The sequence below is a fragment of the Contarinia nasturtii genome, unplaced genomic scaffold (genome assembly GCF_009176525.2).
Source record: "Contarinia nasturtii isolate CC-2019 unplaced genomic scaffold, AAFC_CNas_1.1 Cnas_scaffold_1366, whole genome shotgun sequence".
In the NCBI taxonomy this organism is placed as follows: domain Eukaryota; kingdom Metazoa; phylum Arthropoda; class Insecta; order Diptera; family Cecidomyiidae; genus Contarinia; species Contarinia nasturtii.
This window is the reverse complement of record NW_022198703.1, coordinates 173795-200228: the sequence shown is the minus strand read 5'-3', so window position 1 is coordinate 200228 and position 26434 is coordinate 173795. Positions and strand designations below refer to the sequence as shown.

General features: G+C 31.9%; 2 protein-coding genes across 3 annotated transcripts; one reads left to right on the top strand and one right to left on the bottom strand.

Moving 5' to 3' along the window:
* Positions 1 to 25593, bottom strand: LOC116345584 (zinc finger protein 704). 2 transcript variants are annotated; one of them, XM_031775027.1, is made up of 8 exons: positions 24577 to 25593; positions 10897 to 11066; positions 6527 to 6944; positions 5461 to 5558; positions 1910 to 2152; positions 1727 to 1847; positions 1399 to 1650; positions 1 to 1238 (listed from the first exon to the last, which is right to left on the bottom strand). In XM_031775027.1, the coding sequence occupies exons 1-8, from the start codon at positions 24970 to 24972 to the stop codon at positions 1029 to 1031; spliced, it is 1908 nt and encodes a 635-aa protein (XP_031630887.1). In that variant the 5' UTR covers positions 24973 to 25593; the 3' UTR covers positions 1 to 1028. The 2 variants fall into 2 exon arrangements, with proteins under 2 accessions (XP_031630887.1, XP_031630888.1); XM_031775028.1 differs by lacking the exon at positions 24577 to 25593 and adding an exon at positions 16496 to 17002 and having other exon boundaries at positions 301 to 1238.
* On the top strand, positions 2290 to 4749 carry LOC116345585 (histone-arginine methyltransferase CARMER). Its single transcript, XM_031775029.1, has 6 exons — positions 2290 to 2623; positions 2847 to 2975; positions 3040 to 3622; positions 3693 to 3865; positions 3938 to 4198; positions 4334 to 4749. The coding sequence occupies exons 1-6, from the start codon at positions 2467 to 2469 to the stop codon at positions 4507 to 4509; spliced, it is 1479 nt and encodes a 492-aa protein (XP_031630889.1). The 5' UTR covers positions 2290 to 2466; the 3' UTR covers positions 4510 to 4749.
* Positions 25594 to 26434: the final 841 nt, after the last annotated feature.

The window sequence follows — 26434 nt, the reverse complement described above, 5'->3', positions numbered from 1 at the left end:
TATGTTATATTTTGAATAAATAATAGTATTTTATTTTATGTAATTGTACATAGATATTCAAATATCAATATAACGTTGAAGGAACAGTTGAACAGATTTTTACAGAAAACCAAAAAATATTTGAAGAAAATTTTGCATTTGATTTAAATTTCAATAACGAGTAAATTCAGCCAAATGCATATGGAAATATTCTACTGGTAGTATTTAATTGAAAATATATAATAGAAGTTGATAACATATTAGTCGCAACTAGATAGGTAGCTAATGTTTAGCCTTTCAGATAGAATTGAGAGTTTTAAATTATAACGAAAAAACTTGTTTACTTTATTTTTCATGCTAAAAAGGTTTACAGATTTTCATAATCAGAAATTTCTTATTATGCATGGTCTTCCTCCTTCCAAACTGACCTTGTTATCTGGATAACCCCAGAACCAAACACTTTTGTCAATAGTGCCATTAACTCAATAATAAATAATAACATAATATTAAAAAAAATATATCTTTTTTTCATTTATAAAAGCTAAAATAAATTATGCATGTTAATGTAAATAATTAAAATTTCTTATTGCGATGTTCTTCCCTTGGCGCAAATACGCCATAAAAAGAATTTCAAATATTTACATTATCATTATTATTATTTGCAGTGTCATTTGTAATGACTATTATAGTGCTCAAAACTAAATAAAATGAGTTATACGGGCACTTTGTATATATTCATGGTTGGATAAACAAAATCTTGGCGCTGTGAAGTTAAGACATTAATTTAAAACTGAAATTTTGTGCATTTTTTAATTCAACGGCGGTCAACTATAAATTTGCACTGGTTCTTCGAAGCAATAAATACTTGGTACAGTCAACATTAAAAAAAATCAGGCATAAAGGAAAAACCAAAAATACGGTTTGTTCTATTGAGTATTATCTTATTTTTAAGTGGTTATGATAAATTTTTAAACGAAGATTAAATCGTCATAATAATTTTAGATTATCGCCCTTCCGCTCGTATTAGACGGTGACGATTTTGGTCGTTTTCAGTCACCAAATCGACTACAAGCCTTCTTCCATTTGCACTGAGTACACCACAACTCCTTTTTCTCCATTCCATATTGCTTACGACATTTCTTATTTTCACCTCGTGGTCGACGATTTGGCGATAACTGTGAGCGATGAATATTCGCAGCTATCGAAGCTGACGTTGATGGTGCACTGTGCGATAGATTCAAAATATCCGAATGTTGTGGCTAAATAGATTTTAAAATCAAAAAAATAAATAGAATTTCAGAAACATTATACTTAAAAAATTGGGATCAAAATAATTTAATACTTATACTTTTTTAATACTTTGTAATATACAAATCAGATTTGTATGATTATTTTCACTAAGGTATTTGAAAAATTTACCTGTTGCAAATGGTTTGAAGTGTGCAACGATTGAGAGTGATGAATCGATGAATTACTATTATTGATAATAGTAATACTTCCCGATCCCCGAATGCTTGATCCATTTGTAGTGCCATAGTTATTTTGTAAACCCAAGGCAATATTCACATTGTGTTGAGCTGCTGCGATTGCACTTGTATAAGTTGGCGAAGGATATGGAGCATACGAGGTGGATGGACGAGGTGATAGGCGTACATGCTTTTGTGGTGACAGCTTCAATAAAATACATTATTAGAATAATCATATAAATCAATTTACAGTGTTAATTCAATATAAACTTTATTCTTACCGAATTCTGTTGAGCCCATGTATAGTTGTGATGAGCTAAAGGTGAATTTGGAATATTAATGGCTCCAGCTGCATTGGGCAATGGAGGTTTTACCGATTGTGACATTGTTAGTAAACCTTGTCTATAAAATTTAAAAATAAAATACTTTCAGAAAAAAATGTATAAAAAAATTAAATATTTTACCTCATATTTCCAACCAAACGTCTTTGATATTCTGGATCTTCGTGTGGTGGTCTGGCCATATCTCGATGACTTAAAGTTGGTGGAGATGGTGGATTTGGAGATTTTACATTGAAGTCCTCAGCTTCAATTTCAGCTTCAATTTCTGTATAGTAAAAAGCTTCGTCTGGAACTGCATCATCGCTTAAGTTATCATCAAAATCATCGTCGTCATCGTTAACGTTAATATTTCGTGATTTCTGCACCCTATTCAAAAAAAATGTATATAGGTAATCCGTCTCCATTCACATTTAAAACCTATCAACGGTTTTACGTAAAAGCATCAACAATACTAAGTTATGGTTTCGAAATGTCATGAGCAAGAAAAAAAGAGAGTCGTAGAACAGCGAGACAGTTAAAGAGAGTGGCATTTTATATTAAGTTGAGTTTTCCATCATTTTTTGATGGTGATTTGTGTCTTTTAGCGTTTGTGAAAAATTGCATTTTTTATAGCTTTTAATTAATATATATAATTTAAAACTAGTTGATTTCTTGACATATTAAATTATATAAAATAAAATATGGTTCCTCAAAATTTAAACATGGTGGATGATATTTTGAGGTCCACACGTATATTTGTGGTACAGAAAAATGGGGACCTTTCCGACAAATTTGGCCGAAACATAAATTTAATCTGTGAATACGACTTACAAGGGATGGTTGTGAAAATGTTTACTGGTAAATAAGAAGTTTAAAAATCAGTTTTTATAAAAAACAAATTGATCAGTATAGTATTGATTCAAAGTATTTAAATTGTATTGAAAAAATTCGAACTTCTGAAATAATATTAATCAGATTCAAACGATTTAATTGTCATTTGAAGTTTCAACTATTTTATATGATAAGTTTTTATGAAAACTAATCGTAAAACTGTTGTTATATATTTATTAAATTTTTTTAGATGAAGATGTGAATTCTTGTGCTCAATACTTAATCACCAATGAAACTAATTCAGCTAATTTTGGCGACCTAAGTCACATAATAAATTTCGAATTCGAAACAATATGCGTAAAGTTTGAATCTCATACAGGTAATTTAATATTTTTTTGTGTTGAGCAATTTGGAATATTTATTTTCATTTTTCCTAATCATAGACTCACAAAAATTTCGTCAATGTTTAAGTAGAGTGAAAAAACCTCAATCTGTTTTTTCAATGCGAACAGAAGAATCTTCTGCGTCACAGTATTTTCAATTTTATGGATATCTAAGCCAACAACAAAATATGATGCAAGATTATGTGCGCACTAGCACATACCAAAAAGCAATTTTGGGAAATTCAATTGATTTCAATGGAAAAATTATTCTTGATGTTGGTGCCGGATCGGGTATTTTATCATTTTTTGCTGTTCAGGCTGGTGCTTCGAAAGTATATGCCATTGAGGCCAGTAATATGGCAAATTTTGCACAACAATTGGTTAGAGCCAATCAGATGGACGATCGGATTGTAGTTATTCCTGGCAAAATTGAAGAAGTGGAACTACCTCAGATGGTGGATGTAATTATATCTGAGCCTATGGGTTATATGTTGTATAATGAACGAATGCTAGAAACATATCTACATGCTCGCAAGTGGCTGAAACCAGATGGTAAAATGTTTCCAAGCGAAGGGGACCTACACATTGCTCCATTTACTGACGAAGCACTATACATGGAACAATATAACAAAGCCAATTTCTGGTGAGAAGTACAATAATAATAATCGAATAATGTGCAAATATTTATGGTAGGTAATATTTATGTTATTCAGGTATCAGAAATCTTTTCATGGAGTAAATTTAACTACATTGCATGAAGAAGCGATGCAAGAATATTTTCGTCAACCCGTTGTGGATACATTTGATATTCGAATTTGCATTAGTAAATCTATTAAACATTCTGTTAATTTTTCAATGGCAAAGGAAACTGACCTTCATCTAATTGGTAAATTGGTTTCGGTTTTATTAAAACATTTTTGTTTTATTAAAAGTCAACTAATGAATTTTTTCCTAACAGATATTCCTTTGCAATTTCAAGCGTTGCAAACAGGGATTTGTCATGGATTAGCTTTCTGGTTTGATGTTGCATTTAATGGATCCACGCAACAGATTTGGTTATCAACATCACCTATATCCCCCTTAACACATTGGTATCAAGTTCGCTGCTTACTTCAAAACCCTATTTACGTAAGACAAGGTCAAACCATAACAGGTCAAGCCTTACTGGTAGCAAATAAACGTCAAAGCTACGACGTAACCATAACTCTGCGTGTTGAAGGTACAAACACAGGCATACTTAAAAATAACTATTCCATTACTCTACAATCATTCATCCATTCATTCGATTCTTTTTCCGGTTTTCCATTCTGTTCCATTGCTTATTGATTAGTTTCCATTTTTGTATCAACCTTAGGTACAAACACAGCTTCATCAAATACTTTGGACTTGAAGAATCCCTATTTTCGTTATACGGGGGCTCCTACACAGCCACCACATGGGACAACAACACAATCTCCATCGGAAGCATATTGGTCACATTTGGACACGCAACAAGCAAATCGAAACGGTACTCAAATTTTTAACTATTAATCAAATGTACATGTGTTTGTCATAAATCATATTGTGAATGAAACCTAGAAGTTATTATCAATAAGAAATATGAATCAAGGAAAACAATTATTTGTAAAAGAGGATCTTTAGCAGGATTTTTTGATAAGAATTGTTTCAAAATATTTTTCTCAAAAGTTATCTTTTTCCTTCGATAAATAAAATATGATGATGATTAAAGAAGAATTCTCGCGCATAAAAGCTTGGGATTCCAAATGTTAATTTCATCTTCTATCTAGCTTTTTTTTAATAAAACTGTTCCATTCTATTCAGGAAATTTAAAAACATACAGAGACTTGCAAATTATGCACATGCAATCAATACTTTTGAAGTTAATAATAAAAACATTTTCCATTTAAATCTCAAAATGTGCTGATGTATGAAAACGGTGATTACCTTCAAGTTAAAAAAATTCCACAAAAAATATTATAATGATAGTAGTATTAAATACGCACTTGGTCAAATATTGAAATGTGCTTTTATATATTTTTTCTTCAAAAGTTTTGATTTAAGTTGGTGTTTTGGCATATTGTATTATTAAAAAGTGAATATAAGAAACATCTTTTGATATGTGTCTGAAAAATTAATTGAGATTTCAATTTCAGAAATGCAAAAATTTTAGCTCTTATAAAATAATATCTGGAAGTTAAAATTAATGTGTAATCTCTCTTTACTTTAAAAATAAAATATTTATAATCATGACAAGAATTAATGACCTTTACTTTTTTTGAAATAATGTTCGTGAAACTGAGTGCTTGGTAGAATCAAATATTTTGGATATCAAAATCATCGCAATTTATGCATATTCTGATATATTTTTCAGCATTCTTTATCCCAAGTAAGACAATTTTGTTCAGACAATTCGAAGCGATATTGCAAATATCATTTGAAGTTTGAAGTTTGAAATGCTAAATAAATATAATCCAGACTTACCCAAGATGTACTTCACGAACATGATTTTCGATTTCGTCAACAGTTTTATGTATTATGCTACATTTCTTCCATGTGCATTTAAAGAGAGTGGTATTAATCTGAAAAAGAAAAATGTATACCATTCTAATTTAAAAAAATTAAAAACCATTCAAACGTTCATAATCTTGAAAATACATTCAGAAAATTGTTTTTGGTACAAAAACTGTTTTATATTGATCCAATAAGTAAGTAATAAGTTGAATTCCTTGACACAACTCAATTTTTCAGGGCACCGGTATATAAACATAAATTGAGTATGTTGCATTATATACAGGTTAGTGGAACACATAAAGAATAGTGCAGGGTGATTGATAAACTAGATATTCGTGCTTGTTTCGAAATGTTTGAATCAACTGTTTCAAAGGGAATAACTAATATAAATTAAAAAAAAAAAAAATACAAAAGTTGTTGTCCTGGAAAATTCATTTAATCTAGGTCATATATAAATAACAAAACTAGATCGATGGAACAAGCGCAATAGAGGTAACCCCATTTTCATTATAGATACATACTTCTTGAAATATATAGGTCATTGCTATGGCAACGTTATATATTGTACATAAAGAATATGATGAAGAATATATATTTTTTACCCAAATATCATCAGTACATACGCTATGCCTAAAAAATATAGCGAAATTCCCAAATTATAATTCGGAATAGAAAATAAAGATTTGGTGTTGTTTTTCTATTACTATTTTTTTTAATGCTTCGGAAAAATGTCATCGAATATCACTTTCCAAATAAATAAATAGAAATATGTGGAAAAAGGAAAAACCAAAAACAAATGGTTGTATGCATCCATCATTTGTTGACTCGAAAATATTTTCTTTATATGAATGTCCGAGAATGAATGTGAGTCTTCTTCTGAGAGTTTATTGAAATGTAACACCGCCATACAAAAAATGCTGACTGTCAATCATATATGTGTATGTGAACCTTTACCCAGAATTAAATGAGAATGTTCAGTTTCCTGACATTCAGGATTTTTATCCAGGTGTAAATTGTAGAATACTTTTGTACCAACCTTTCGTTTTCGCGGCGTTTCATCGTTATAATCCATTACAATGCCCTCATCAGACGTGGACAATGAAGCTGTTCTCAGGCGATTTGTTTGTATTTTACTGTGATTATTTAAGCTGTTCTGTATAGGTCTTGCGTTATTCTTTACGTTTTGATAAGTTTCCATTGCATTGGCATTGACATAATTTTGAGGTAATGTATTAATATTTTCCTCATTTAAATCATCGCTACATGAAGTCCAAGAACCACTGCTGTTGCTTGCAGGACTCGAACCAAGCATCCAAGGACGTGGTGAGTGCGGTGATCCTGATAAGCTCATTAGTACTAATGCAGCATTACATTCATTCATCTGCTCATCGTCACGTAGTCCATTCAAGAACAGATCGCCATCATGAGAAAATGAAGGTCGCCTTTTACGGGATCTAAACCAAGATGGTCGTTTTTATCAAATAAATATAAATATAAAATATGAATAATGTGGAACTCCGAACTTATATTTTAATTTTTAAATAGACATGACTGTTACATATGAAATAGTTATTTAAATTAGAGTCTGTATTTCTAACAAGTATTTAAAAATACTATGAATAAAAACTAGACTATTTCCAGATATAAAGCTAAGTATCGTAGCAACTTCACTATGGTTAATTGTAAATGACCAAACTTGTGCCATTTTTGGTTTAAATGCCAACCACATCAATGGTGGTGCTGTCAATGTTGCTTGTCATCTATTGTTGCTTTTCATATATATATACGAAGTAGGTAATTTTTAATTTACTTGATGACATGACGGAGGAGGGTATTATGGTTTCTACCCCCTTGTTGTAAATTTAGAAAATTTTCCCCGGGTTTTTACTTTTCCGCACACATAGTGTAAGGTGAAAAGTATTGTAATCGGTCAAAACTTCAGAAACATGTTTTCTGGACGTTTCTGAGGTCAGAGAACCCGAACTTGGCATTTTTAAACATGGTTTTTGTTAATCTGTACGTCATACATACGTTGTACGTCGTACGCAAAATTTGTTAGCAAGATTGCGCTCATCGTAGAAACTTAATTCAAAATCTGACTGTACAGGATGATAGGGGGTCGCGAGGAATAGAAATCATTGGATTTTGAGCGACTTTGGTTGATGAAAAAAATTTCATGCCTGGAGTGATACCTATGAAAAAGAGTCCAATTTTCGTCCAAAAGTCATACTTAATGTAGACTTAAACAATCAAAAATATGTATTGGGGGGTTTTATGGCACGAGAAACCCGAATCCGATGTTAATTTTGAGATACAATCAAGTTTTAACAGAGTCCGTTTGAAAAAATCACAAAAAATTGAATTTTTGTATGGGAGCCATGTCTATATGCTACATTAATGACGTGAAAAACTACACAAAAAAAATAACATTTTGAAAGTTTGAGAGATTTCAATTAAAATTAGGGATACCTCCCATACAAAATTTTTGGCTCAAAAACGAATATTTTGTATGGGAGGTACTCTTAATTTTGGTTGAAATTTCTCCAAACCCTCCGAATGTTATTTCATTAAGGTAGCATAGAGACATGGCTCCCATACAAAAATCCAAATTTTTTGTGACTTTAGTTATGAAAAGTGTTCCAAAAATAATTGTTATGGCAAAATTAACGTCAGACATATTTTTTATAGTGTTTTGTTAGAAAATAGAATAATTTCAAATGTCTTACAAATGAGTTCATCATGATAGTGTGAAAAATCTTTTGCGAGTACTTCTGCTATTAAATTAAAGAATATTTCGATGCCGAATATATATAGCTTAGTAGAATACGCATCTACCACCGTGCGGAAAAGTTCGTCTTACTCCTGTAAGACTCTTTATTGGTTATAATTATTTCATAAGCATTCAACAAATAAAAAACATCTATCGTGGTGTCTTCACCACTGGTTCTTACCAGTGACAAAAACAAAATTTAAAACATAACATTTCTGATATGAATTTTGTGACGAAAACAGTTGGTAGATAATAATTTGTCTGTGTAGAGTGAATAAAAACTTAATATACATTTTTATATTCAAAACGTAGCAGAAATTCCTCTCTTTTACTTTTCCGCACACACTAAGTGTGTTAGAGGAAAGTATTGCAATGGGTCAAAATTTACGACATCTCAAAAACATGTTTTCTGAACGTTTCTGAGGTCAGAGAACCAGAATCAGGCCGTTTTGAGCATGGTTGTTGTGGGAAAAAAGTCCAATTTTTGTCGAAAAGTCATACTTTATGTAGACTTAAACACTCAAAAATATGTACTGGGGGGTTTTTTGGCAAGAAAACCGAATACAGCGTTAGATTTCAGATAAAATAAAGTTTCAGTGCTTATAAAACGCACGCTCAACGCGATACGTAACTCAATGTGCTGAGTTTTCGAATGCACGGTGCGCTTGTCCACTCACCGAACAAGTGCGAGAGCAACTCACTACTACTGATAAAAGGGAATTTTTTTTCGTCTTTTCGACATCTTTTTGCTGTTACTAGGCATGTTTATATGACACTTTCAGAGACTCGGTACAATACACAAAAATATTGATTTTTTTTTCAAATATTTTTGTATTATACCGAGTTTTCGAGAGTTTCATATAAACATGCCTTGTGCTAGCAAAAATACAGTCAAAAATACGAAAAAAAAAATTCACTTTTTTGTGCACTATACCGAGTCTCCGAGAGTTTCATATAAACATGCCCACTGGGCATTGCCCAGTAACAGCAAAAATAGAGTCGAAAAGACGAAAAAAAATTTCGACTTGAGCGAGTAGCTACTCACTCAGTTTTCTAGTTGAGTGTTGTTTGCAACTCACATTAGCGACTCGGTGACCTGTAGCGCTCACTATACATTGAGTTATATGCTGCTCCCCGAGAGTGCTCGGTGCGATGCGGTAGCACTGTAAAGTTTTAACAGAGTTTCTCTGAAAAAATCGCGAAAAATTAAATTTTTGTATGGGAGCCATGCTTTTATGCTACCGTGATGACGTGAAACTTTTCACAGGCTATTTTTTACACAAAAAAATAACTATCTGAAAGTTTTAAGAGAATTCAATCAAAATTAGGGGTACTTTCCATTCAAAATTTTCAATTTTTGGCTCAACGAATATTTTGTATGGAGGTACTCATAATTTTGATTGAAATCTCTTCAAACTTTCAGAAAAAAATAATCTGTGCAGAGTTTCACGATACCATACAGGCATGATTCTCATAGAAAAATCCATTTTTTTTTTACTTTTGTATGAAAAGTGTTTCAAAAATAATTTTAATGGCAATATTAACGTCAGACATATTTTACTTTTCCGCACACACCTAGTGTGTAAGGTAAAGTATTGGAATCGGTTGAAGAATTAACACCCTTAAAAACATGTTTTCTGGGTGTTTTAGGACCCAGGGAACACGAATCTAGCGTTTTTTGATGTCCGAATGTATGTGCGTGGTACCCTGTATCCTGTACCCTGTATCCTGTACCCTGTACCCTGTACGCAAAAATTTGTTAACACGCTAACTTTCAAACCAGAAAAGTAATTCAAAATCTGACTTCGCAGGATGATTCGGGATGCCGAGGAATAGAAACCATTAGATTTTGAGCGACTTTGGTTGATAGAATGAAGTGTCATGTCTGGTGTGATGCCCATGGCCATCCATGGGAAAAATTCAATTTTTCTTCCAAAAGTGATATTTAATGTATACCTAAACACTCAAAAATATACACATTGAGGGGTTTTTGGGTACGCGAAAACCGAATATGACATTAGTTTTGCGATACAAATATATTTCGACACACTTTTCATACGAAAATTTCAAAAAAATTGAATTTTCGTATGAAAGCCATGCCTGTATGATATCGTAATGAGCTGAAAGTTTGCACAAAATATTTTTTTCACACAAAAAAATATTATTCGGAGGGTTTGAAGAGATTTCAATGCATAATAGAGATACCTCCCCAACAAAATTTTGGATTTTTTGCTCAGAAACGAAAATTTTGTATGGAAGATACCACTCAATTGTATTGAAATTTCTTCAAACTTTCAGAATGCTGGCTTTTTGTATCAGAAAAATAACATCTGCAAATTTTCACATGATTACAATATCATACAGGCATTGAAAAGTCTATCAAAAATTATTTGTATCGCAAAACTTATATCAGATTCAGTTTTCTCATGCATTCATATTTACGGTAAAAGATACGTAATAAATGCATGTTGTGGATCACAGTGCGGAAAAGTTCATCTTTCGGATGTAGGACATTTTATATATTTTGATTTTTAATAAATCATTTTACCATCGCCTAGAAGTTGCTACAGTCGTCAAGTCTGATTTTTAATGGTAGTATAATTCCTATAATTGTGCTGTGCAGAAAATATACTTACCCATATTGTGAAAGTGTGAGGGGAACATCAATAGAATTCGATGCACGACGTCGGTCATTAGCCATGTCAGCCAATTTCGCGAAATCTGTGTCAGAATCAGCCAATCGAGCAGAACGCCTGGATTCCAATAAGCGTACCTCTTCCAATTTTTTTTTAAGCTCGATGGGTTGCTGAAATGTATAACAAAATATATATAAATACATAAGAACATCGTAGAAGTAGTTCTCAAACAAATTTGCTCATATTATATAAGCTTGACTATCTAATTTTTACCAAGTTCTTTTTGCGTTGAGCAAGCGATTTTCAAAAAAAAATAAGGAACGATGCGAACCGGTTTGACATTTCTCATACAAACCGAGTTCAGAGCGGTATCTTGAATTGGTTTCATTTTTGTATTGAACGAAACGGAGCAAGCGGAACGTTCCGAAAATGGTTTGTATGGCGAACATACATTCAACTATGTATACGTGAATGACGATGCTTTGAATGTTTGAGTGTACATCGTTGATGGTATGCACACAGTACAGCTCATCGCAGACTGCGATTTGCAGTAGAAACCATGTGAAACCAAAAAAAATGGTTCGGTTTCGGTTCGTATCGCTGGTTATAAGTGAAAAGTTATTTCTTCAAATATAGGATTTTTTCCCAAAATGTGTTGTTGCAGTAACTTAATCACAGTGAAAACTTATGAATCTAATTTTGAAATTTCGCGCTGAAATGTCTTAAAACTCTTGGAGTGGTATTTTTGTGTGAAAAAAAATAGCCTGAGTGTTGGTATTCTAGCAAATAATTCCGATCGGAATTCCAAAAGAAGAAGCCATGCTTGTATGATATCGTAATGAGCTGAAACTTTGCACATTGTTGGTTTTATAGCAAATAATTCCGATCGGAATTATTTTTGGTCGGAATTATTGTTTATATAAACAAATTCATTAAGGAAAGAAACGAACAATCGAACATATTCGGGCTCCGTACATTCGGGCATCGAAAAAACGGCTGATTCGGTTTTCTTGGCTGGATAACACCCCGAAAACACGTTTTTAAGGTTCTTTAATTTTTCGACCGATATCTACTCCCTTACACACTCGATGTGTGCGGAAAAGTAAAAGAAGAGATAAGATTACTGCCTAAAATGATAAAAAAAATAAAATTAGCCATATTTGGCGCTACATTCTATGAAATAAGCGTATACTTTCCACATAGTGCGTTGCAACGGAAAACAAGTTTGCAAGAAATGCAGCGCCAACTATATGTGAATTTTATTTTTTATCGTTTTAGGCAATAAATTTTGGTTTTCTTATGGCTTCTTTCATTTTAAAAAGCTTCTTAAATAAGGTGATGCTCATTACACTGTGTGTCATTTTTAAACTTTAAAAATGCGACAGAAACGGGACCAGCAGGTTTTACATAATTTGGGTATGCTGATTTCAATGACATCACTCGTTTTTCTCTAACACGTCAGGATTTTCCACAATTTTCATGGAGAGTTTTCCGGAAAACCAAAATTGGCTGTTTATACCCTAGTAACATTTTGAATTCATGCAATACCCCAGAGGGGATACCTATCAAGCGTTGTAGTACGGTTCAAGTTAAGCCACACAATTAGTTTAAAAGAAAATTGAGTCATTTAAAAAAAAATATTTGGTTATCCCTCTGAAGTCACATTTTGAAGTAAAATTGGTATCCATTCAAACGCTCTGAAAATGAGTATTGGGCATGAAAAGACCAAATATGACGCTGTTTTTGCTATAAAATTGGTTTGAATACACTTACCGTACAAAAAGTATCCAAAAATGACCAAAAATGTCAACGTGTGGTAAGTGTATTCAAACTGAATTTTATAGCAGAAAAAGCGTCAGATTCGGTCTTTTCATGCCAAAAAACCCCCAAATACTCATTTCCAGAGCGAGAATGTTTTTTTTTGTGAAAAAATAGCCTGTGCAAAGTTTCACCTCATTACGATATCATATAGGTATAGCTCCCATACAAAATCCTCATTTTTTGTGATTTTTTCAGATGTTTGTTAAAAATGTGTCTTAAAACGTATTTTTATCGCAAAACTTATGCTAGATTCGGTTTTCTTGTGCCACAAAACCCCCCCCCAATACACATTTTTATTATATAGTTTTGTCGAAAAAAAGTTGTTTGAAATGTGTAACGATCTGTGTCGACAGAAAATCTTCAAGACGTTTGAGGCACATGTTGCCGGTACATTAGAGCACTGAAACTTGCACATATGTTTGTGAGACCAATTCTAACATATATAGAGTGTGCTGTCTCTGTAGAGGGTTAATGTAATGATGTTATGATACTCTTAAATCAAGAGTCTTGATTACAAATTCGCGTCAACTTGTAACACATCATATGCTACATGTTGTATCTTATACATCACATTTTACATGTCTTAATAAAGTTATGTAGTCACTACATTAAAAATTTCAAACGTACTAGCTACAATTATTACTTTTCCGCACACACCTAGTGTGTAAGGTAAAGTATTGGAATCGGTCGAAAAAAGAGGCTTACGTACGCAGCTTTAGCTTACGTACATAGCTGACTTTTCCGCATGGAACGCAAACTGAAATAATGGTTGCAGTAACTTAAATTACCGTGAAAACTTGTGAATATTATTTTCTTATCAAAATCACAGCGGACGGCAGTACGCGCGAGTGACGAAACCACATTAGTGTGTTGAAAAGTCGACTTGCTATATATACACGTAATTTCCAAATTCTAACCTGGAAGGCCTTTAACCGCGATTCGTGTATGGTTGGAAAGTTCTTGGGCCATAGATCAAAAAAAAATATCAAAGTTCGAAAATCGGTCCACCTGTCTTCAAAATATGGTCCTTTCAAGAAAAGGGTCAAAATTCAGTTTTATGGCCATATATGGCACTAAATGAGGTTGACACCTGAAAAATCGATATTCTGAATCTAGAGCTCAATACCTTTCCAATGATACCTCAAACGTCGAAATCGAACAAACTGTTCGAAAAAAATCAGCATTTTAAAAATAGTTTATATTTTCTTATAAAAGTCATTTGGTATATCTGTTTGTCCACCATTTTGCGTAGTTGTTTCTGATCTTTTTGAAACTTTCTGTGAAGTACATAAAAAACTAAGACTTTTTTGTTCCGGCACTTTTCGATTTGGCCGCCATGTTGGTCGTCCATTTGGCCCCCACCGTCACCGAGGCACATCCACTTGACACACCCCGGACATATGCATATCGTTAGAAAGGTCTTGACGTGAGCTATCGAATGGTACCATTTGCGGTCCAAAAAATTCAATGTGGGGTGGCCAAATTGGCCAAAAACCAAAAAGTTACCGTTCGGCCGGACACATAACGGCAAAAACCGGCCATTGGTCCATTGAAAATTTCACCGAATTTAGGCCCAAGTCTAAACTTAAAAACGCCGCATAGCTTATATCCCAGAAAATTCTTGTTTTCAAGATATGGCCTTCAATAGTGCAAAAATGGCCAAAAATGGAAAGGTCTTAAAGTCATTGGAAAGGTCTTAAAGTAATCTATCGAATGGTGCCAATTGCGACCTAAAATTCCCAAGTTCAGGTGGTCAAATCGGCCAAAAATCAAAATTTGACCGTCTGGCCGGACACATAAGACATAACGGATATTTTCTAGAAAAAGACTCCATAGTTTCTTTTGAGAATTTCATCGATTTATGCCCCAAGTCAAAGATAAAAAAGTGGATACCATACACCACTGAAAATTGGCCGTCCCCATTATGAGCCATAATTTATGACATTTGGACCATAACCTAAAAGTCCATATTTTAACTGTATTTCAAAATTATTAAAATTCAGGTGTTTTGAATCTTTAATCTGGAAAATTACTCTCAAAAAATTAATGATATTAAATTGAAAACCTCTGATGAGGTGAATATCGAGTGACGAAACCAAAATGTGAAACACAAAATTTCTGATATCAATTTTGTGACGAAAATAAATGATAGATAATTTTTCTGTGTACAGTGAAAAAAAAAACTTAATATACATTTGTATATTCGGAACGTTGCATTGCGTCATCAGTCCATACTGACAGTAAAAAGAAAGGAATTTCTGCAAAGTTTTGAATGTTCAAATGTATATTAAGTTTTTTTTTTTCACTGTACACAGAAAAATTATCTATCATTTATTTAAATTGATATCAGAAATTTTGTGTTTCACATTTTGGTTTCGTCACTCGCTCTTCACCTCGTCAGAGGTTTTTAGTTTAATAAATAATCACACCAAGTTTAAAGAAATTTCAATAAAAAATAAAATGTCTTACATCCGTACATGAACTTTTCCACATGGCTTTCATACAAAAATCCAAATCTTTTGAAATTTTTGTATGAAAAGTGTGTTGAAATATATTTGTTTCGCAAAACTAACGTCATATTCGGTTTTATCATACCCAAAAAAACCCCAATACATATTTTTGAGTGTTTAAGAATACATTAAATACGACTTTTGGAAAAAAATTGAATTTTTCCCATGGATGCCCATGGGCATCACACCAGACATGACACTTCACTGTATCAACCAAAGTCGCTCAAAATCTAATGGTTTCTATTCCTCCTTTGAAAGTTATCGTGTAAACAAATTTTTGCGTACAGTGTACAGGGTAGCTTTTTGTGAAAAAAATAACATCTACTAATTTTCACATGATTACGATATCATACAGGCATTAAAAAGTCTATCAAAAAATATTTGTATCGCAAAATTTATATCAGATTCAGTTTTCTCATGAATTCATATTTACGGTAAAAGATACGTAATAAATGCATGTTGTGGATCACAGTGCGGAAAAGTTCATCTTACGGATGTAAGACATTTTATTTTTTATTTAAATTTATTAACATTTGTATTTAATTTAACCGCTCACGTAAGTTTATTATTACAACTTTGATTATAGGTTTTTCCATTTTGAATTTGATTTCTTTAATTAAACCTTTAAATTATAATAAATATCATCCCATCAATTTAGATACTCAACACAAACTAAATTTTAATTTTTTTTAGATGATATATGTAAAAACCCAACGATTCGCGTTCTGATTTTTTTTTCATAGTTTAAAAGATTAATTGATTTCTACGTTAGAAATTATTCTGCGATTTGTTCAAAATAAGTATTTTTTCTATAGATATAAACCAGATTGAAACAATTTGTCTAAATACATTGTTTTTGAAGGTTATTCGTGATATTATTTGTCACATTTCGGGAAATTTGAAAAGATATGAATTTAATAACAACTTTGTTTATCAAAACTGTTGTTGTCGTTACTTAGCATGTTTTGCGAAATTTGTAAACAGAATATATATCATACACGTGCCAGCTAACATTTATTTGTGACGCAATACAAAGTTTCTATGCGTAGTAGTTATTCAAAACTTCTTATGACGTCGCAATAAAACTTCTCCACATCTTCTTTGTTGATAAATTCAAATATCATTGTTTTATTCACAAATAAAAAAATATGGCTTTCAAAGGTTTAAACTGAGATTTTTCACTATTTTGGTGCTAACGTATCACATTATTTTATTAGTATAAAAAGGATTTTTTCTAAAAATGAAGGAATAATTAAAAAACAATTTACCCGCAGTTGTTTGTACTTTGTATTTTTTATAACTTAATTAGGTCATAAATCATCTCGTCATTTGAAAATTGTGTATGCACATATATCTTTCTCATAGTAAAATATCAATTCTTGAAAAAAACAATTTTCTTCTAATAAACTTCAATTATATTTGATTTTATTGATTGATAATATGTTAGTTTGCTTGATAAAGTCTTAAACCAAAAATGGAAGGTTCATTTATTACAATTTAGATATTTTAGCTTTGCATTTATATTTCACTTATTTAAAACTCAAAACACTTTTCTATTCAAATTATGTCATCACTAAAACAGGAATAAAGCAAGGCTGAATTCAAGTTTCAAATAATTTATAAATTGCTGCGGTTTGTTTTGGTATTTGGACCGGTACACAAGTGAAGAAACGCATTCATATGCCATGAAAGATGCCAAATGATTGAAAAAGTTATGAAAATATCGTGCGCACAATTCATTTGAGCACAGATTGAATGTGATAGCTATAATACAAGCATAATAGCTCAAATTCAACAGGGAAAAATACAAAAGAACAGAGCTAAGCGAAATCTCCATTTTATCTGTACACACACACAAACCTGTTATTCATGCAATATATTTCTACACTTACGTACGTATGTATATATTATATTCGAAAGCATATGTGTAAGTCTATCCATGAAACCATTTTATGTATGAAAGAAAGAGTGAAATAGGTATTTTTCGAAGCGTATGAAAGAGACAAATGTATTTTTAAAATAGCAACTCATTGCGCGCGCTCTAACTTTTGTATATGAATCAATACATTTACTATGTAAAAGGCACATAGAAGCAATACCTACGAATATAGAATTTTCAATTGACAAAAAAAATACTTCGGTTTATTCTTCTAAATTTATCTATGTCCTGGGATTATTTAAATTTAAGTTATACAGACATTCGACATTGACCAAAAAACATATACGGGTATTATTTGTTGTGATTCTGAGCTTGATTTCTATAATGTTTATCACACATCTTCATTCTTTTATTTGTTTATTGTCAATTTCGAGTAAAAATAGGTGAAAGAGCTTTGTGTACTATCAAACTTATTTACTTATTCAAAAAATTTCTGTAAATTCTTTCATGATGGTATACAATATATTTTTAAAAGTATGAATTAGGTGTATTGTATTATAAATATTGTATTATAAATATTGTATTTTTTTCATATGCAAGGCTTTTGCACACTTGCACAGTATTTGACCTACTTCTACTATCTTCCCGAAAATTCAATTTTTCAAAATATAATTCTTTATGACAATTTTGCTCAATTGGAATTTTTTTTAGCAGAGTTAAAAAAAACTATTTTATTATGTGTTTAAGTAAGTCATACCGCCCAAATCATAAAAATTGCATTTCGATTAGGTTTTGAAAAAACATGAAAATGTCAAAATTTCACAGAAATGTTTCAAACAATTATGAAGAATAAAATGAGGATTAGGGTGCTTCATTTTTGGTGCATTTTGCAGATTACGGTGGCAAAATGATTATATTAATAATGATCTAATGCATAATGATTATGTCCATTTCAAATAAAGAGGTTTACGTACGCAAGCTGACTTTTCCGCATGGAACCGAAATTTTTGTGAATAAACTGAAATTATTGTCTATGTATGGTTGCAGTAACTTAAATCACCGTGAAAACTTGTGAATATAATTTTCTTATCAAAATAAATAATCGGTGTGATTTAGTGGAAGTTTAAAGAAATTTCAATCAAAAAAATAGCCTATTCAAAGTTTCACATCATTACGGTACCACAAAGTCATTTCTTTCAAACAAAAATGAAATTTTTTGTGGATTTTTGTATGAAAAGTCTGTGAAAGATTGATTGCATCTTAAAGATAACATCAGATTCGGGTTTCACCTGCCAAAAAACCTCCCACTACACATTATATCAGCGTTCAAATTGAAAGAATATCATTTTAAGGCATTTTTCTCATGAGTGCGTCCTCAGAGTCTAAGTTTTACACCGATCAATCAATGTCGTTGAAAACCAGATCTATTCCTCGTAGTGCCCAATCATCCCGTGAAGTTAGATCTTGAATTTCATGTCTGAGCAGGAAACCATCGTGTCACCAAAATGGTTGAAAAATGATCAAAAAATGTATGGATGTGGGTACTCCATTCGGACCAAAAAAAATTACACCGGTCAACAGATATTACTCAAAAGCTAATCAGCACGTCTCTCAGTCGTCCCAAATCATCCTGCAAAGTCAGAATTTGAATTGAGTTATTGGAAGAAGATTTATCGTGTTAACAATTTGTGGCGCCACAGGACACGTGTACAGGACACATCACACACGGCGACGTACATTAATATGCCCCAAAATCATCTCCAATCGTGTTTTCTACATGAAATATGCATAGAAAACATGTTTTGGGGTGACTTTAATTTTTTGGCCAAATACAATAACTTTCCTACACTAGGTGTGCGGAAAAGTAAAAGGTGTTTTTGGGATTTTTAAATAATTTTTAGGAGACATCTGGAAATGCTGAAGCAAAAAATTCCCCCGTTTTGCCATTTTACAGTACTTCATTTTTTAAATGTTTCCACATTTTCGGATTCATCTCTTAATTACCTTTGAGACAATATGAAAAACATCATTTTTTTATTCTATGGACATTTCCTGAATTTTTTTAAAATGATGTTGAATATTCCAGTTTTCTGATGTTACCAAAATCATTTCCGAAAAACCATGAAGTTTAAATTTGATGGTATTATCTTATTCAACGTTGTACGTCATCTCCAGGTTTCTCTGTGGTGGAAATTTTCATGAAAAAATCAAAATCTTTGTTTCTTCACATTTATAAAACCAAATTCGATTCTAAGATTGTGGATTTTGTAAATTTGTTAACACGATAGCTCTCAAACAAGAAAAGTAATTCAAAATCTGACTTCACAGGATGATGGGGTTGCCGAGGAATAATAAAATTCAATTTTTCTTCCAAAAGTGATATTCAATGAAACACTCACTTTAAGTGATATTCTATATTGTATTGGTGGAATTTTGGGTACGAGAAAACCGAATATGACTTTAGTTTTGCAACCAATTTTTAATACATTTTTCATACTACATAAAATCTGAAAAAATCACCAAAAATGTAGATTTTGTATGAGAGCATAGGTGATGACGAGGGTTCCTAGGGATCGGATGACCCCCCCTAAAATATTTTTAGGAACCCTCAACACTTTTGGAAATGAGGACCTTTTTTTTTGCTCTTAATTTTTTTGGCCGAGAAAATTCTTTCGATTTGCTAGGGATTTTCACCTCAAAAAGTGACTTCCAAAAAAAAAAAAACGATTTTTGTGTCATTTTTGGATTTGCAAGCCAATTTGAAGTGGGAAAATTCTTTCGATTTGCTAGGGATTTTCGCCAAAAAAGTGACTTCCAAAAAAAAAAAACGATGTTATCCTCATTTCGTACAAATTGTTGACATCGTCAAGATCCCATGGATTTTTCCAGGAAACCCCTACAGAATCAAAAACAAAAACAGTCATCATCTATGTATGAGAGCCATATTTAAATGGTGAAACTTTGCACAGGCTAAAAAAAAAATCGCATTCTAAAATTTTGAAGAAATTCCAAAATCGAAAAATTTATATGGCATTTTACTTTTCCGCACACACCTAGTGTGTAAGGTAAAGTATTGGAATCGGTCGAAAAATTAACACCCTCAAAAAACATGTTTTCTGGGTGTTTTAGGAGCCAGGGAACACGAATCTAGCGTTTTTTCGATGTCCGAATGTATGTGCGTGGTACCCTGTACGCTGTACGCTGTACGCAAAAATTTGTTAAAACGATAACTTTCAAACCAGAAAAGTAATTCAAAATCTGACTTCACAGGATGATTGGGGGTGCCGAGGAATAGAAACCACTAGATTTTGAGCGACTTTGGTTGATAGAGTAACGTGTCATGTCTGGTGTGATGCCCATGGCCATCCATGGGAAAAATTCAATTTTCCCCCCAAAATTGATATTTAATGTATTCTTAAACATCCAAAAATATGTATTGGGGGGTTTTTGGGTACGAGAAAACCGAATATGACATTAGTTTTGCGATACAAATATATTTCGACACACCTTTCATACAAATATTTCAAAAAAATTGGATTTTTTTATGGAAGCCATGCCTGTATGATATCGTAATGACCTGAAACTTTGCGCAGGTTATTTTTATCACACAAAAATAATATTCCGAGAGTTTGAAGACATTTCAATACATATTAAAGGGTACCTTCCGAACAAAATTTTGGATTTTTCACCCAAAAACGAAAATGTTGTATGGGAAGTACCCCTAAATTGTATTGAAATATTTTCAAACTTCCAGAATGTTGGCTTTTCGTGAAAAAATACCCTGTGTCAAGTTTCACGTCGTCATGCAAGGATTGATTCCATTCCAAAATTCCCATTTTAAGTAATTTTTATATAAAAAGTGTGTCAAAAATTATGTGTATCGCAAAACTAATGTCAGATTCAGTTTTTCGTGAGTTCAAATTCAAGTAAAAGATAAGTTATAAATGAATTTTGTGGATCACAGTGCGGAAAAGTTCATCTTACGTATGTAAGACATTTTATTTTTTTTATTAATACGCATTGACATTTCTTTAAACTTGCTGGGATTATGTATTTTGGTAAAAAAATAATAATAATAACTGCACCGAACAGCGTTCCTTCGTCTTGATGGTTTATTCAAAGTAATATAAATATGAAATAATTTATATAATTTTATCTCTAATGTAAAAATATTTTTGAAACCATCTATTTTGCTTTAAATAATTTTCTATTCTCAGTTTTACTGTAGATAAATTTACTTCTATATCAATTAAATTAGTATCACTATTTGGCATTTTTTTTGGTATAAAAATCGTTGAATGAAGCAAGCATATAATTTATTGGTTCATATTTTGTGTAATCAGACCTTCTATTTGGTAAAATTAATAACGGTGTTGCACGTGTATTATGCGCTGAATCATAATATTTCAAGCTGTCCGAAATATAAGTTGACTTCAAATCTCCGTGGATAATCTGCGCCATCTTGCGTCTTTCCTCAAGAGTAATCATTTGTAGAAACAGCAGCCTATGTTCATATTTCGGCAGTCTATAACTGTTCCAGGACATTCTTCTCAATGCAAAAAGCAAAAATTATTTTTGAATTGACTCTATTCTCTTGCACATATTGTTATAGTGTGGATTCCATAATTCTGATCCATATTCTATGATTGGTAATACAAACGTGGAGTAGAATCGCTTAATAGTCCAAGGGTCGACAAAATCCCTGCTGTAGAAATTTAGCCAAGCCAATCTTGATTTTGCCTTAGCTACAACATCCTCGATGTGTGATTTGAAATTCATCTTCACATCAAGCAATACTCCCAAGTCCTTCATTACTTCAACACTTTCAATTTGCACGCCTTCTACGTTGTAATCATATTCATATTTCAATGATCCACGATGATATGATATAAGCTTTGTTTTGTTAACGTTTAGTTTTAATAAATTGCGTTCATAGTAATTTGCTACACGATCCAAATCCCTTTGAAGATGATTGCAGTCACCTTCTGATTTTATACATTTTGAAATTTTGGTATCATCAGCGAATGATAGGATGCATGAATTGGTCACGACGAATGGTAGATCAATCACAAACATGATGAACAAAGATGCGCCAATGGGATAACCTTGACCAGTACCAGAAGTTACTTCTATTGGGTCTGATTTGGTAAGATTCACAAGTTTTCACGGTAAATAAGTTACTGCAAATATACATTTTGGAAGAAATCCAAAATAAATTTCAAGTCAACAAAATGCAATTTGTTGCTTCACCCCCCACATTATTCTAAAAAAACTAAGTTTCTGAAAGTTTGAGGAAATTCCTAGTAAAGATTTTACTACAAAAAAATTGACATGAAAGCCCCTAGTTCAAGGTATTGTTAGGGTCATTGGCGTCATTATGAACTATTTATGATTTTAAATTTGAATTTTGACACGTTTGTTTTTTCATCGTCTATGGACCAAGGGCTTTCCAAACATACATCAATCGCGGAGAAAATTCTTTAAGGTATAGATTTGAAAATTACATTTATATATATTGTTATATATTATAAAGCGAGTCGACTTTTCACACTACGGCGGTTTCGTCACTTGCGCGAACTGCCGTCTGCTGTGATTGACAAAATTTTTGTGGATACAAAACATAAACACACAATAGTTCTGCTACGTGTTAAGAAAAAAAATGTTTGAAAGAAAATTCAAACAGTCTTTGAATCTTTTGAAAAAGACATAATTCGAAGTTTTTGAACTCATCTTCTTCAATAGGATGATTTTATTTTCATTAAATCAATGGAAGACCATATGAATGGTTTGGGATAATTATCACAACCCCGATACCGACTTATTAACTTATTAGCTACTAAAATAGACGTTATTGTGCGTGAATTATTATGGTTGAGCTACAAAAAAATTGATACAAAATCATCGAAAAATGTAAAAAATAGCGAGAAATTTCTAATATATAATAGAATTTCGAAAGTAAAGTACACAGTAGATTAGTTCTTTCAGAATTATATTTTTCTGTGTTAAAAATAACCTTTTTAAAGTTTCAAGATCATTCGTGATTCACTTCCAGCTCATGTCTCACTTCATCTCATATTATATTATAGGTTATGGTATTGTTGTATCTAGGTAAACTGCATTTATATGCGAAAGTGAAATGATATATATGGGCTGGAAGTTAATCATGTGGAGCAGATGGATCCGACCTGGCCCAAAGTGTTCTAGAAGTTGGGAAATCATATGGTATTGAATCATTTGCTTCATCTCATACAATAATATGGAGTAAACTGGATTTATACGCGAGAGTTAGATGAAAAGAGCTGGAAGTGAATCTTGTGGAGTAGGTGGATCCGACCTGGTCCAAAGTGTTCTGGAAGTTGAGCACTCGAGGGATTACATGTGCAGGGGATGTGCAATTTCGTTATTTTTGCGATTTTCCCATCGGAAAAGAGAGAAAAATCGATTGATAGTTTTTTGCTTTAATATTCAGAAATATTTATGTCATATTTCACCTGAATATTGGGGTTCTTAGAATTACCAAGGGTCATATCTAGTCCCATATCAATCTGGGGAACTTTTTTTTGTCCCAAAAAAACCCATCTACCACATACAGTATCTTGAAGCAAATATTTTTCCAAATCCGGGGATTTTTACTGGTAACAGATTATAAATTGCGTCACTTTTCATATAAAATGTATGTGAGTCTGGCCAGACCCAAGCGCTACGTATATGACAACAGAAAGTAGTGCTAAACGGAGGGTTGATATAGTGGATTCGGAATTTATTCTTGGTGTCTCCCCCCTAGAAATTAATAATTTTTGGGTATTTTTGAATGCAAAGTGTGTAGGAAATACGATTTTTTTTTTATTATTATAGAAATAAATATTTCTTTTTAATCAATACACAGAGAGAAAAAATTCGGTATATTCAACTTTTGGTAGATTTAGAATTTTGGTAGTAATGAGGATATTTGTTGAATCAATTTAACCAACTGCTTCATTACATTCACCAAATTCTTGGGCTAGCGCCATCTCTGGTTTCGAAAAATTAGTAGATGTAGTGATAAAATATATTCAACAAATGGTCTATTTTGAAAAACATGCCCCATAGATCTCAAAAATGGTATATCTAATTCTTTGATATTTATATTAAATCCACCAAAATTGGATTAAATGTATCATTTTTTTTCTCTCTTTGTAAACGACGAATTTTTTTTTTTTTTTGACACATTATTGATTTATGAATAAAAATTCAATAAAAACAAATGTTGTACATAATTTTACTGTAATATGGCCTTCGACCACGCTTAAATCAAACTTGCCACAGAAAATATTATTGGTTCGAAACTTGAAAATGAAGTGAAAAATATTTATTCGTACTTTAATAGAGAAAGTGAATTTTATATCATTATTCTTTTTTGGGAGTTTTGTTCAAACTTAAAACTAACGTAAAAAAGAACTCATCTTTCGAAAATGTGTTGAAAATTCTCACCTCATAGCAGTTTGCTGGAATACGAACACATACTTCGTCTTTAATAAAATCATGGCTCAAAACTTCGGCAACACTTTCTCGACCATTATACGTTATAAAAACACGCTGTCTCGGTGAGAGGTGTACATTCATTACACTTTGAAAACCCGGGCCAATTAGTTCTGACCCCAAATACTCGTTGGTACCAACCATTTCCTGTCCAAGGTCAAATCGGACCAAATATTTTGTATCGGCAGTTAACATGATGCAATTGTTGTCACGAATACCCACTGATTGAGTTTTAACTTTTTGTATTATACCACTATAGTATAGCTTATTTTGGCCGGGTGCACAGCCTGGTGCACAGACCCTAGAGCCTACGATCGATCTTTTAGGCAAACGTTTATTCGTCATCATTCTAAAAAAAAGTTGTGAAGCTGGTGATAGTTTCGAACACTTTATTTTATTCTTTGTTTTTGAGCCAATGCAATTGGCGCTTTTACGTTGAATCTTTATATCCTTAATTTTGTCAATTTTATTTATTTTGGTAATAGGATTATGTAGGCGACGTCTGAAAATTGCCACTATTTAGTGTAAGACGTTCAAATTTGCACAAATCGAAAAAAATATCAACTCGATTCGAAACACGTATCTTTTTTATGATTTTTACACATCGATACTTTGAATAATATCGATATTTTATCAGTTTTCCTTATTTTTCTTTCGCATAATCAAATATTTTATGTAAATAATCCACGTATTGTTCAACTTTTTCTTTGTGAAGGGAAAATAGTTGCGAACTATTAAGTTGCATACGTTATTTTTCAACCGATTTTGTATGTGTGTATATAACAGATGATATTGTATGTATAAATACTATCATAAAGTTTTTCCTTTGTATTGTTAATTTTATGTGTGTAAACCATAATTATCGAAACAGTCTCCACAAAGTATTTCTATTGGTTTTTTCTTTGTTCGAATAAGTAACTTTTCTTTTGGATTGTTCAAACTTTTAATTTTATTAATTATTTTGAACTGATTTTTAAAACATATTTCATTAAATGGATCGCGATGATTTTATTCAAGTTTTTTTTTTTTTTTTTCAAATTTTGTTAAATAGCTCCACAGTACAAAGGAATGAAGAATTGCTTGAAAATTATTAAATGGCTCAACTCGATGTAAATAACAATAAACTGCAATTATATCCATACATTGAATACTCACAACTGGTATTTGAACCTCAATACAAAGGTATTTACAACCACAAAGAGCAATAATCGAAAATGAGCTAACAGAGCGAACTACAAACTTGAACTGAATGTACGTTTCGTTGTCTCCTATGAATCGAGCTGTTCACAATATTTACAAACGATTGCATGTCGCAATACGGTGGAATTATTCGTACGTACTCATACCGTTAATACAAATACACAGAGGAATTCAGACTAACACACTGTAATGTCTTTGTTGACTTTGTATACATTTGCAGTTCCATATTGAAATAATTTGCGAAAGCTGACTATATAAACATAGCATTCAAGAAACAGATTCCATGAAAATAATTAAACATTTATATCATATATATTTTATATATATTATTTTGAGTAAAAAGAAAACTATTTTCAAATAGAATAACAGTTGTGAATGTAGGGATATTAAGAAAAATTCCATATAGTGTATATAACTAAAAGGCCGTACACATACAACTAAAGCCTTTGTTTATAACGTAAATATTCACTTGACTTCAACTGATTGAGAGAAAAACATATTTGTTTTCTTTCCGTCTCATTCGTATGCCGCTACCAGCTGATATATATTAGTTTATGCGCAGACACTGTTTTCTATTTACGTCTTTTATTCGTTTATACGGTACATTCTT

Bases quoted from the DNA above. Each gene is read 5' to 3' on its own strand.
- LOC116345584 (XM_031775027.1), bottom strand. From the start codon at position 24,972: ATGATGACGAATAAACGTTTGCCTAAAAGATCGATCGTAGGCTCTAGG. The intron at 1,848-1,909 runs GTAAAATATTTA...TAAATTTTATAG, and splicing joins CGTTTGGTTGGAAATATGAG to ACAAGGTTTACTAACAATGT. The intron at 1,239-1,398 runs GTAAATTTTTCA...AAATCTATTTAG, and splicing joins CTTCAAACCATTTGCAACAG to CCACAACATTCGGATATTTT.
- LOC116345585 (XM_031775029.1), top strand. From the start codon at position 2,467: ATGGTTCCTCAAAATTTAAACATGGTGGATGATATTTTGAGGTCCACA. The intron at 2,624-2,846 runs GTAAATAAGAAG...AAATTTTTTTAG, and splicing joins GGTTGTGAAAATGTTTACTG to ATGAAGATGTGAATTCTTGT. The intron at 2,976-3,039 runs GTAATTTAATAT...TCCTAATCATAG, and splicing joins AAAGTTTGAATCTCATACAG to ACTCACAAAAATTTCGTCAA.